The 14,123-nt window shown below is 44.2% G+C and overlaps 1 protein-coding gene across 7 annotated transcripts in view; it reads left to right on the forward strand.

Annotated features, from left to right (window-relative positions):
* The window catches only part of LOC144702153 (U5 small nuclear ribonucleoprotein helicase), a 76,843-nt gene that overhangs the window by 40,418 nt on the left and 22,302 nt on the right, over positions 1–14,123 (forward strand). For 6 of the 7 annotated variants that reach the window (XM_078574063.1, XM_078574067.1, XM_078574064.1 and 3 more), the window contains 6 exons: positions 3,028–3,102; positions 3,175–3,306; positions 3,378–3,443; positions 9,711–9,776; positions 9,867–9,989; positions 10,253–10,402. In XM_078574063.1, coding sequence (XP_078430189.1) covers positions 3,028–3,102; positions 3,175–3,306; positions 3,378–3,443; positions 9,711–9,776; positions 9,867–9,989; positions 10,253–10,402 — 612 coding nt within the window. The remainder of the gene's footprint in view (positions 1–3,027; positions 3,103–3,174; positions 3,307–3,377; positions 3,444–9,710; positions 9,777–9,866; positions 9,990–10,252; positions 10,403–14,123) is intronic. The other variant, XM_078574066.1, reaches the window with a different exon arrangement.

Raw genomic sequence — 14,123 nt, forward strand, 5'->3', positions numbered from 1 at the left:
TACATCAAAACGATGTGGTTTTCAAGGGGAGGCAGGCCTTACTGGACGGACTCACCCATGAGGTCGACAACCTCATTGCGGCATGGTTCCCACGAGGGGGAAATAGCGAGAGGAGTGGTTAAGCATGTATCACACGGTCTCTAGGGTCCATGTACTTCTCGGGTGGTTACCGACTGGTCGGGTGACTGCCTTTTATTTGTTTCAAAAACAAAAAAATCCATTTAGGTAGTTTCTGTTGGATGGCCTTATAAAACATATTTTCCTCTGATATATGTTATCTCTGGAGCAAGATCTTTGTTCATGAAGGAATGTGACTGTACCTGTAATTTCTAGTTAAATAAACCCCATCCTTTTTTATGGATTTCTCTCTATGACAGTTTTATGATTCTGCCTCAGCTTTCTTGAGAAATATGCCTTTCAATCAACTTAAAGCTCATCTAACTGTAAAATTATGATGGTCCTACTGGAAATATCTTTTGAAGTTGTTACAACAGGGGTTGATGTCAAACAATGCACAGATTCAATGTAGCTTCCAAGGGCCCAGACACGTTAGGGTCTAGGGAAGGAAAACTTCTGTTCATGATGTTATGGAGACTGGTATAAAATCCAGTAATAAGTAGTCCTAAAATAAGGAAGAATCACTGAAGCTATTCTGTAATCGGGCCCAGACACTTAGGACTTTGTTTACACGAGTAAAACATCAAAATATCTGAGGGAGGACCAATGCCTAAAAATCCCCCTTGAGCTGGGTGTGGATGTTGTCCATACCAAGCTTTCAGATCATCTTGTGAAAAACTGAAACTGGGAGCCCTTTTTAAGGATGTCTGTGACCTGATCATATGACCCCGCAAATTGGAGGTTCATAATTCCACCCCGGATCTTTTCCTTAATAAGATGTCATTTAATTTCTAGATGCTTGGTCTGAGCGTGTTGCATAGGATTCTGGGCTATGTCAATGGTGGATTTATTATCTTAGTATAATGGGATCCTCAGCGGTCACTCTAAACTCTTGCAGGATGCCTTCGATTCAGATACCCTGCAGATTCCTTGGGCCAATGATCTGAATTCTGGTTCAGCAGTTGACCTGGGGACGACTTGTTTCTTATTACTCTTCCAGCTCTCAAGACTCCCACATGAGTAAGCATACTTGGTAGAAGTAGATCGACTGTCCATTACTGAGTCAGCGTAGTGGGTGTTCGGTGTGGTAACATCCCTGTTAAGGACTTGTCATAGAAGGCCCAAATAGGCCCTATAAGGCCCTTTTAATAATTGGGTGGGAAAGCTCATAACTGTTGGACTCCACCAGACCGCTATACATACGACTGATGTATGTAAAGAGGTGTCAAATGAATGATCAGTGAGGTTCTTCTTGCCACGATTGGACTGTGTCTAGCCATCATGAGAGAGCAAATTTTTGGATTTGGATACTGTTTAGACTTATGCCATTCTTGTTTCTCCTCTTGTTCTTATTCCCTCTTCTTTTCTTGATTCTTGATAGATATCCGTGAGGCATGTGTCTACCTTCACAGTTTGATCATTACCTCTTTTGAAGTGACTTCCTTTTCCTGGGGTTTTCTTGAAATCCCACAACTCGGTGAGGTTCCTACAAGGGAATCTGATAGAACCCAACACACAAAGAATTTGATTTTTATTTCTTGTTCAATTTCCAAGTTCAGTTCTCAGGGAATGGTAAGGATGAGGGCAGAGAGAGAGGGGAACGGAGCAGCGCGGCAGAGTGGACGATGCCAGGTGTCGTACTGGTCTTTGTTCCTTGCGTGAAGGAGTAATCATCTGCGAGAACAGGCGATGAGTCAAAAGCCGCCCTCCATTCTGCATTGGACGGCTCAAGAGCTACTTAGATTTGGCCTTGCATGGCCTGGGCCGGCATCTCCCTGTTTGGGCCGGGACGATGTTCGTATATGTGCCTCTGAACAGCATCAGAACTCTGCTACCTTCTCTGTGTGAAGTATTTGCTTCCTCAGGCTTGCATATTTTGGATTTAACGCACAAAGAAGATGAATCGCAGGTGCATGAGAGTGTAAAATATTTCTTGAGTGCCTTGGTTCTGGACCTGTCAGCAGTGATAAACTTTTCCCTGAACACCTTCAACCTACAGGCATATTCCATCAAGAAATGGTTGCTTGAGCCATTTTCAATGCCTTGCCAACGAGGGCATAAATGAGCTAATCATCTCTCTTTTTTTAGCAGCTTGTATTGATCTCTTCCCACAGCCCCTTCATTGTGTCCATGAACAGAAAGTTGTTCATTTCAGAGAGCAGGGTGACAATGAGCCATCTCTGATTGAAGGCCGCCTCAGTTTCCCACACGTCAAACCCCAGATCATCTTCAGGAACAGGGCCATTGGTACAAACTTTTACTGCCAAACTTGATCGTCTCTAGTGCAGGAGATAACAGGTGATTATCTTCATTAATACTGACTCCTCGTCTGTGAATGGATACCCATGCTTGAAGTCATACTCTACTCCATTCTCTCTGTGTGATTGAAGATGCTTGCTCAAGGGAGGGTTTGTTGGCTGAGTGTAGATGCCTGCCAAGGGTTCCTCCTCCTAAACAACCATCAGGACTCGTTCCAGCTAAGGAAACACTGCAGTGTCAGTGTTTCTCCTAAGGAACTTCAGAGGCGTTAGGGTTTAAGAAAGGAAAACTCAGTCCATTATGTTGTGGAGGCTAGTATAAATCCAGTTTTAGAAAAATAGTACCACTATGACTAAGTCATTTGTTGGCCCATAAGAAACAAAAGAGTCATTTAAGTTGTTCAGGCATTGGGGCCAGTCATTTATGGCCTACAAACAGTTACGTAAGTAAAACAAAAAAAAATATGACGAATGAATCTCTAACAGTTAATGATGTTTTAACTGTTAATGATTTTTTTTGCATCTAGGATCTTCTGTTGCCTCTGGTTGACACTTTTTATGAAAACATGCATAGGAAAATGTGCATCAGGAGATGACAGAGTTCCTTTTTAAGTTATACCGCAATTGTATTTATTATTTTTTATCGAAACAGACAGAATTCGCTCAGCGGGATGATCTTGTGGACTTGATGAAGAATGAAGAACACCCACAGTTTCACCTTATCAAGGTTTTTCAGTTTTCATCTACCTTTTTTTGTTCTCAGACATGAAAAGTAACATATTTAATTTTGTTTATGCAGAAGGAAGTTAACAAGTCTCGAAATAGGGAGCTTGTTCAATTATTCGAATTTGGCGTTGGCATCCATCATGCGGGGATGCTACGCTCTGACAGAAACTTGACAGAACGTCTTTTCTCTGATGGCCTGCTGAAGGTGCTTCTGTGGCTCATGGTGTATTTAATGAGTCTCTAATTTCTCTGAGAACATCTCTTCACTTTTCCTAGGTTCTCGTCTGCACAGCTACTTTAGCTTGGGGCGTAAATCTACCAGCTCACACTGTCATCATTAAGGTTAGTCCTCGAAAGGGATGCTTATCGACATATGTTTCTATAGCTTTATAAACTTTGGCAGTTCATCATTTTTTGTGGAAGTAGGGTAGATATTTGGGCAATCAACCTGATGCTATTAAAATATGTGGGCATTAAATACAGTGGATGAGCAAAGTGGCCCCCCTCCATTCACTCCCTTCTAAACCCGTTTGAAACAAAACTCTTACATCATGAAGAACAATGTCTGTCGAGGTCGTCCTCCCCTTAAATCCTCCTCATTATGATGTTACCATATTGCCCAGGGCACCACAAGAAGCCTTCCCCATTCCATCTTCCTCCTGGAGCTGCCTCTCCTGATAGAGCCTTAGAAGGCCTTGTCTAAGGAGACATCCACCTGTGGGATCTGTTGTGAGGCCCATATCACCAAGGGAAACTGTTTTTTTTTTTTGAATTATTATACAAAGGTAAGGTGGGAGCAGTCTTCGTCGACTTTGAACACATTGCCCATTCTGTTGGGGCGACCGGTAACATTCTCCTCCTGAGGATCCATGTCACAAGTCGTTGCCTAATCAGCAACCATCCAAACATCCACACCTCTACAGGAACTTTCTGTTTCCATTGAAGTTTAATTCTCTGATTTTCATGCAGGCAGCAAGGTCCCAAAAGGAGGTGTCTCGCTACTCCCAGCCATCTTATCTCGCTCAAAGTTCTGAGATGTAAAAACGATTGTTGCGTGGACAACAATTCTGCTCTCTATGATCTGACATAGCACCCTCCATGATTGGATTCCATATGCCATCCCAACATATTCTAATGGTGGCATGGGGATTCTGTGCAAGGGCGAAAAGGTGTGAAAACACCTCCTATAGAATGTCTTTAGCCAACCAGTGAACCAATCAGTGTCGGAAAAAGGAGCCAACTCCAAGTTTGGCGCCAAAAAAATCTCTAGTTCGAGGGAAGATCATCTCATGCCATGCCAAAAATAGATTACCCATGGACTGGAACCACATGCCACTCACAATCAGCCCCAAGCCCGCTCTCATTTGCAGATGCCACCACATTCTTCATTGAAGGCTCTGTGGGGGAGAAAAGAAACCTCTCCACGTTATTACACCTATTTGCAAACTTTTTGGGTTTACAGATCATTCGGCCAAATCAGTATTTGTGGATTTTGGGCTATGACAATAGGAAGAGGTACAATGGGGCTTTGGGGACACCCATTTGGACACCGCCCCATGGGCTATTTGTGATTGTCATTGAGGAGGGTAGGCTTTCTAACACGAATTGATAGCCAATGGTTAAGAAGGTGGAGATGAAGCTATAGGGATGACAGAGCCAAGTGTTGTCAAAGGAGGGATGTCTAGTATTGCTGCGATCAGTGCATTTTGTGATTCTGATATTCTACCTATTGGTCTTTAAGTTAACCAAGGGTATCGGATGCATCTTGAAAGGGCATGGGTTGGGGGACGTGCAGGGGATTGCATTGGTCTCCTAAGAATGGTTTGCAGACCAGTGGATCCAGCAGGACTCAGGGTGCTACTTCTGCAAGTCATGTACACATCATTGCTGGCAAATTGGCCGGGCAAGATTATGGGGTTCATGAAGGAGTTGGTCGCGCGGTTCTCAGAAGACAGGCATGGTATGAAGTTGAATTAAGAGCTTCATATGATTCCAGTTAGATTCCATGTGTTGTCCCTGCAGCCCTTTACTGATGCCTGCTGGTTCTGTGCTAGTGTGAATTGGCAGGGAAACACCAATTTACTCTGGCACCGGAGGATGGGAAATTTGTTGAGCATACAACAATCTCTTTTACACTTGCAACCTTAGAGCTGGTCACAGGGTGGTTGGGTATGGTGAGGCCCTTCATTTCAGTTTGGGATGCCTACAAGATCTTAGAGGGCCCAATGGAGGAGCCAGTCATTCTTACCTGCAGACTTCTATGGGAAAAAAAGGTTACATTAAAGGTGCATATTTTTGTATGGCTGCTCTTGTGGTGGGCCATTATGAGATAAGTCCTTGGGAAGCAAATGCTCATGGACATCTCGACAAGTTTGCCCAATGTGTGCACAGGGCGAGGAATGCTGGTCTCATGTGTTTGTTCATTTGGACGATATGAAACTTGCAGAAGCTCATCTGGGTGGATGCAGCTTCTGACAAAGCCTGCTGGGGCTTTCTCCAGGAGGCATGTGCAGGGCCTATGGAGTGGGGCTGGCTCCTCTTGAGATCATGGGCAATATGCATAATCCAATGAGGTCGTGTTTAGGGGAAGGGCTGTCTTGTGGGATAGTGTCCTGCATGATGTGGAGAGTGTTATTTCATACTTTTTTTGGAGAGACTAGAGGATGGGAAGAGGAACTCTTTGGTCTTTGATGTAATTCACATTCATATATATTACTTGCTGAAGAATCCTCAGGGGAGAGGAAGCTCTGAGGAGAGAGAAAGCTTTGAGGAGAGAGAAAATGCAGAAGAAAACAAAACACCTTATCTTAGGGTTTTCTTCAAGAAGGTATATATAGAGGGAACAATAGAAGAGAGAGAAAAAGAGAAAAAGAGAAAAGAAACATATGGAGAGAGAAAAAGAAAATAAGAAACATATAGAGTATTTAACACTCCCCCTCAAACTGGTGAGTGGATGTTATCCATTCCTGGTTTGCCGCACAATTCTTGAAAGCGCGGGGTAGACAGTCCTTTTGTGAAAATATCAGCTCGTTGATGGGCAGACAGGACATAGGAAATGCAAAAATGTCCTGAATCCAGCTTCTCTTTTATGAAATGACGATCAACATCAACATGTTTAGTGCGGTTGTGTTGCACTGGATCATGGGCGATGCTGATAGCTGACTTATTATCACAAAAAAATTGAGTAGGTTGATGACACGATAGCTTCAGTTCTGCAAAAAGATTGGTGAGCCATAATGCCTCACAGAGATCTTATGCGAGGGCAAGAAACTCTACTTCAGCAGTGGATCAAGAGACAACAGACTGTTTCTTACTGAGCCATGTAATAATATTGCCATTCTGTTGAGGCGTGTAAGGATAGGACATTTCATGGACAATACCATAAGTGGTGAAGGTGGAAATGGTGGAGTTAACATAATCACGGGCATTATCGGAGCAAAAGCGTTTGAGAGAAATACCATATTGATTATGGATGAGGGTATGGAACGAAATGATAGTTGCAGAAAGATCTGATTTATTTTTGAGGAGATAACCCCATGTAAAGCGGGTGGAATCATCCACAAATATCACTAACCAGCAAGCGCCAGAAGTACTAGAGACGGGGGTTGGCCCCCAGAGATCATTGTGAATGAGGGAGAAAGGAGAAGATGAATGCGAAGAGGGGTCAGAAGGAGGATACGTTGAGCGAGTATGTTTCGCTAAACAACATGGTTCACAAACAAACCCTTCCACAGGACGTCCATGAAACAAGAACATTAGTTTCAAAGTAGAGCAGGAAGGATGTCCCAAGCGACAATGAAGAAGCCAAAGAGGGTCCTGGGCTGCAGTGGAGAGAGCCACACCAGCAGCAAGGACTGAAGGAGAAATAGGTGGAGATTGGTGAAGGATGTAGAGGCCACCGCGTTCCTCAGCAAGTGTAGTCGTCTGCCTTGACACCTTATCACGATAGAAGCAAGTATTAGGGGTGAAAAAAAAGGCTTGGCCAAGATCTTGAACAAGGTGACAAAGGGAAACAAGGCTAAGGGTAAGGCGGGGGACATGGAGAACATGTTTGAGGGTAAGATGAGAAGAGAGTTGGACACTCCCAACGCCGGCCACAGGTAGGAGTTGACCAGATGCAGTATGAACTTGATGAGAGCTAGGAGAGGGGGTGTAGGTGAGAAAACACTTTGATATGGGAGTCATGTGAGCAGTGGCACCTGAGTCAACGATCCATTGCATATGAGAAGAGGAAGAGGAAAAATGTGTACCTTGATGAACCAGTGAAGTAGAGTCAACCAATTTAGGCTGAAGGAGCTGTCGGAGTTGGTCGATTTCATCGCACCTGAGTTGATCTCCCATAGAAGATGTGTTTGCAGTAATCGGTTGAGGTGCCCCAAGAAGCGATATAGAAGAAGCCGTGGATGGTCCAGTGAAGGCAAGGGTATTGATCGGAGACACCGAAGTGGTCACCAAGTGACTTTGGTGAGCATTATTTTTCTGTAACTTGTAGCACGTATCCTTAGTATGACCTCTTTTCTTGCAATAGTTGCAGAAAAGAGAAGAATTTTCATTGGGCCCATGGCCTGTACTCGTCGACTTCTGGGCTGCAGGAATCATGTGAGGTTGCAGCACCGGAGGAGAGCACGTATGAGGCTCCCCACCCCGAGTAGGTGTAGGTCGTGAGTTCCCCAGCTGCTGAACAACCATTGCCGAGACAGATTTGGAGTAAAATATGCCCAGGCGTGTTTCCTCCATCTGAACGGCAAGAAGGGTCTCCTTCAAGGTAGGAACTGTGAACAAGCTGGCTGCATAGAGACTATTACTCGGGGCTCAGCCCCATGAGAAATTTGAAGACCCAGAGTTGGAGAACATACCCACGATCAACCGAGTTGGGATCAAGAGGCATGTAGTGGTCCAACTCAGCCCAAAGAGATATAAGCTCGAATGGATCCAGGCTATAAGCTCGAATGGATCTGGGGCCCTAGACTAGATTAGTGGCGCGAGTCACGAGTTCAAAAATGATGGCCAGGTTGTTTCGCTTAGAGTGAGATTCTTGAGCAGCATCCCATATCTCCTTGGCTGAGTCTAGAGATAAGAATTCCGCAGCACATGATGGACTGGTACTGTCGAGAAGCCACCGATGAACCACACCCTCAACATCAAGCCAATGATCATAGTGAGAGGCAGTGGAGAGAGGCAGCTCTTCCAGAAGATGCTTCATAAGTTTCCCTCTCAAAGTAGTTCCAACATACTGACGCCATTGAACAAGATTCAACCCAGTGAATTGAAATTCAGAAGGTATACAGGACAACGAATAATGCCATGAACTCAATTCGGATGAATGAGGAGACAGCCCCGGTGGCAAAGACGCAGCGGAGGTAGTAGAATCATTAGACATCATACTGTCGACGGAGATCCGGCAAGATTAATACGAGTGAGGAGATACTCTGACTTGGACAAATCAAGATGGCACTGATAACGCCGAGTGATACTGGATAAACATTGAACAGATTGACAGCAATTAGAACGGATATGCTGAAGTACCTGAACTCGGTGGCTCAGAATGGCGACGGACTGATCGTCAGCCGGTCAAACCTGACGCCGAATGAAGGTCGAGCAGTGCCAAATGAGAAGCCAAGGAATGAAGGCCGAGAAACTTTGGCCGGTTGAGTTTGAATCTGCTGGAATGTCGACCGAAGGACAACTTAGGACAAACGTCGAACAGGTGGTAGGCGATGAGAACACGCAGAGCAGATCGAGCTTGAATGCCGAAGGTTCCTTGTTGGCGTTAGAACGAGTTTGAACACCAAACATGAAGAGCTTGAAGGTCGAGCTCGATGGCGACAGATCGAGCACTCCCCACCTCTGAGGAGGTAGATCGAGCGGCAGATTGATCCAACGAACAGGTAGAGCTTGAAGGGGTCAGATAGATCGAGCTAGATGGCTAGATGGCTCCGAGGAGAATGCTCTGATACCATGAAGAATCCTCAGGGGAGAGGAAGCTTCGAGGAGAGAGAAAGCCTCAAGGAGAGAGAAAGTATAGAAGAAAACAAAACACCTTATCTTAGGGTTCTCTTCATGAAGGTACATATAGAGGGAACAACGGAAGAGAGAGAAAAAGAGAAAAGAAACATATGGAGAGAGAAAAAGAAAATAAGAAACATACAGAGTATTCGACACTTGATTCACGTTGATCACCAGCCTCAGGTGATCCTCCCCCTTTTCTTTAAAAAAAACTTGTTTTGTGGTGTCTGTCAATTCTTCTCAGTGTTTAGTACTTAAAAGAACTTTGATAAATAATTTATCGAGAAAAATATTTGGAAGCTTGTGGCCCGTAAAGGAAAGTATGAAGGATCTTTTATTGATCTGACAAAGTATTTGTGCACGATTGCGGCTTTCCTGTTTGGCCCATCAGGGCTTGCTGTAGCTGCCAACAAAAAAAGATAAAATAAGAGGATCTATTACATAAGCAGACCCAGAAAAAAGGGAAAATGAAAAAGAGAAGTAAATGACATTAATTGAAACTGAAGCCTAACTGACAACATTGATTTTCAATCATTCAAAATTTGGGCAGCATATACCTAAATTTACTTCGTTGTTTGTACCTTGTACATCAAACTGCTGTAGGGAACACAAATATATGACCCGAAAGCTGGAGGATGGCGAGATCTTGGCATGCTTGATGTTATGCAGGTTCTACATATGCTTTTCCTCTGATTTTGAAAATAATGGCTCGTTTGAATTGACATGTTGGAGGGTGTTGCATTTCAATTTTATTTTTAGATATTTGGACGTGCTGGAAGACCTCAATTTGATAAAAGTGGCGAAGGAATTATCATTACAACTCATGAAAAATTGGCCCATTATCTAAGGTTACTAACGAGTCAACTGCCCATTGAAAGCCAGGTGATGTTTTCCTTAGTGTTTTGCAGCTTTTGGGAATATTAGCAATATAGTGTCAGTCCTTCAGTTTTTCTCTATCATACCCCTTGAAAAGGTCAAAGCATATCTACAGACCTTTCTTTAGTACTCTAATGGGCTTTTTTTGCAATTTCTTGCTAGCTGAAAATTTTTGTTGGCATATTATTTTGGGTTTGGAGATTGATCTTTATATCATTTGCTTTCATTGTGGGCCTCAAAATCCTGACAGGTTTTTTCTTAATATGCAGTTTATATCTTCTTTGAAGGACAACTTGAATGCAGAAGTTGCCTTGGGAACTGTGACCAATATTAAAGAAGCTTGTATTTGGCTTGGGTACACATATCTTTTCATAAGAATGAAGACCAATCCATTGGTATATGGAATAAGCTGGGATGAGGTATTCTTTGGCATTTCGCAAAATTAACCTGTGATGCTAAATCAATAACACTTGGACTAATAAAGAGTTATTTGTATGTACAATGTCTTATAGACTCCAGGGTTATTTTGTCTTTTTTCCTTTCTTTTTTTGCGTTCGTACAAATAAAAGTCGAAGTGAAGGAGAGAGGTGAAGACTCCTTAATGGAATTTGGAATAGAAAGAGGCTTAACCCTCATAATCAGTTTTATGGTTCACTGCATGGTGCTTATAATGGGGAGGAGAGAGTCCAAAACGAGCCCATGTTAATTGTTTAGGACATAGAGATATGAGGGAGAACGAGAAAGAAGCCTATTCAACACTCAAGCTGGCGAGTGGATATTATCCATTTCCAATTTGACACACAACTCTTGAAAGCGATGGGCAGATAGGCCGCTGATGATATCTGCTTGCTGATGGGCTGAAGGGATGCATGGAGTGCATAATTGTCCTGACTCTAGATTCTCTTTATTGAAGTGATGAGCAACTTCAACATGTTTAGTGTGGTCGTGTTGCACTGGGATCATGGGCCATGCTGATAGCACTTTTATTATCACAATTTTTTTTAGGTTGATCATATGACAGCTTCAGCTGTACAAGAAGATTCCTGAGCCATAATGCCTAAAAATGGATCGAGGGATGGTGGATTGTTTCTTACTGCGCCACATAATGAGGTTGCGGCCAAAGTACAACACTGTGTCGTTGATCATCAATCGACATGAGAACTCACATAATCAGCAGCTGTATAAACGTCCAAATGGAGGTTACCCTTCTTTTGAATTGAAGACCAAGTCCAACAGTACCCTTGAGATAGCATAATACATGGTAGCGTGCATATGACATATCTAGATCATGCATAAATTGGTTCGATACACCCATTACAGTAGAGAGCAGAGTGAGATATATCAGCTAACTGACCAATATTTTTTAACGTTCTTGATCAACAGCCTCGGCGAGCTCTGCCAGAGATAGCTGGTCATTCACTTCAGTAGGAGTGGTGAGAGGCAGTGAGTCTTTTCCAAGCTCCTGAAGAAGGCCGGCAATGAATTTCCACTGCCAAATGAAGATACTAGTAGAAGAATATGTAACCTCACTACCAATATAGTAGTGAAGCGGGCCAATATGTTTGATGTCAAATTCACTGACAAGACATGAAGCCAATTGAACCGCTCCATGAGAGCCATTCCCTTATATTGTTATCCACGTACACAAGGAGTGTTACTTCCCTGTACAAGGAATGACGATGGAAAAGGGTATGTTTAACATTGCACTGAGAGTAGCCAAATAATTTTATCGATTCAATAGAGCTACCAAACCAACCCCAAGGAGACTGCTTTACGCCATAGAGGGCTTCTTGATATAGCAGACCAAGGGAGACACCAAAGAAGGAGCCCCGTACTCAGGTTCCAAGTATGTTCTCATGAAGATCACCATGGAGAAATGCATTCCTGACGTCAAATTGTTGAAGAGCCTAATAATGATGAGCCACAAGAGCAGTGAGCAGAAAAATAATGTTCATCTTAGCAACAAGGCAAACGTCTCTAGATAATCAAAAACAACACGCTGAATATAACCCTCACAAGGTGGGAATAAGATTAGCTTTCAAGGAAACCATGGGATAGGCTTGATGTAGGGCATTGAATGTTGGATGTTGGAAAGGGGGAAGGGAAGGGGTTTGATGAAGTGGGCAGTGGTGAGAGAGGCCTCACCAAAGAATATTTGGGCATATTCACGTTAAGGAGAAGACAACAGGTGGGATCTAAGATGTGACTCAACTTGCATTCAATAAGACTGTTCTGTTGAGGATGGTATGGACAATATGTTTTGTGAAAGATGCTATGAGAAATGAAGGTGGAAATGGTGGAGTTAATAATCATGGAAATGAAGAACATGTCTGGGGCTGTCAAGAGCCAGTCGAGCACCGTTGTCCAGCTGGGATTGAAGAAAGTCTGGGTATCCAAGTCTTATGGGACATCGAATGGAACTACAACTTTGAAGATCGAGAAAGGATCTAGTGTTCTTCTCCGGGAAAGTGTTCTTCTCCTGAGGTTTCCAGTACAGGCAAGGATGAAATCAGGCTGTTGAAGCTGTTAAAGGGTCCCTTGGGGGAAAACTTCTCGTGGATGCGCACACGTCTCCATGAACTCGGATTAGAGCTATGTTCTACCCTAAATTTGAGAATAAGAAGTTGGATCATGAGTCAGGTTGAGGATGCTAGAGTTTTTTTCTCTTGGTCTGGCGACCCTAGAAGTATCCCTGAAATGCTCCAGACTGTTTGCCACGGACCGTCATATGTCTCAAGTGGAAGGGCTCACAACGCGTGGCCAGGTGAGGCGAAGAGATTATCTTGAGGCAAGCATCACAACGGAGGGAATAGCAACGCATGGGAAGATGGGTCTGTGGTGTGAGGAGGTTGGCGAGGGCATGGAGGGATGGACGCAGCCATGAATATTCCTCGCACCGCAGCCATGGCAACCTGTGGAGTGGTTGAGCAGAATTCCTAGGGATGTAACCGGGGGGAAGTGAGAAAGGCGACAAGATTTCAATTCAGCTTCCCCATCAGGAAGGGGAGATGGACTAGCAGAGGATCAATGCAACGGAGTGCGATGGCCATGCCACCTACCAGTTGCCAACAGAGGAGACATTGTGCAACAAGCGCCAGATGAAAAAGTGGACGAGTGGGTGAGAGTAGGTCCACCACGGCAAAGATCCACCCATTGACCCAAGCCACACAAAGTGGGAGGAAAAGAAGATCGTTGTTATTGTCGCCTGAAGAGTGGACATTGGGCACGGGAGTGCCGAGGCATAGTGGTCTGCCACAATTGCAGGGAGACGGGCATTGCCTAATGGACTGCCCAAGAGAAGGTAGAGATGACCCCAGAGAGACAGCCCCCCAACCTAAAGGCTGATGGCGTGGGGGGCCTTCAGCCAAAAGAAGATACTGTTAAACATAGCCCACTATTGTATCATTTATATCACCGTTTATGCGACCTCTTTATGTGAATTAAGTCACCTAAACTCGGGCTGGGCCGGGCCTAGTCTTCGCCCACTCCAGGCCTGCGCCCAAGCCCACAATGTAAGTCATGGGTATTTAAACCCCAGACTCTGAGCACGAATTTAAAGTTGTCTTTTTTCCTTTCTGAAATCCTAAATATGGAGGCTGGCTGCTGGTCTGTTCTGCTATAGCAGAGCTGACAGACACCCATTTGCAGAATGGAGAGAAATGGAGCCACTAGGGAGCCCATATGGGCTGTCTAATCGTGAGTTCATGCGTAGATCCCCTATAGCGGAAGATGTACAACAAAGTTTTCAGACACAATTTCTAGCCCTTGACAGAGCAGAAGTATGGTCCCTCGAAAGCAGACACTTCTTTGTCCGTGGGCCCGATGGCAGCATACATTGCAATGATTGGCTGGGAGCAAGTAGTCAACAGGGAGCAGTGCGGGAGTGGTGCCAGATTCTTCCAAGTGATGGATCATCAAGGGGACTAAAAATCACACACATAATATAAGTTTGGGCCGTCCCCATGGGATAGAGGATCAGACGGTGCTGGAGGCTCTGGTCAGACCTTTAGGCATACTCAAACGTATCCTCTCATATGGCCTGGAGTCAGGGGATCCAAAGATAGTGCTGCTGGAGGTGGAGGGGATTCAGGCAGCCACGCCAATGCATATTCTCAATTTTTGGGATACTAACGGAACTTA

The sequence above is a fragment of the Wolffia australiana genome, chromosome 4, assembly GCF_029677425.1.
Source record: "Wolffia australiana isolate 7733 chromosome 4, ASM2967742v1".
Taxonomy (NCBI): Eukaryota; Viridiplantae; Streptophyta; class Magnoliopsida; order Alismatales; family Araceae; genus Wolffia; species Wolffia australiana.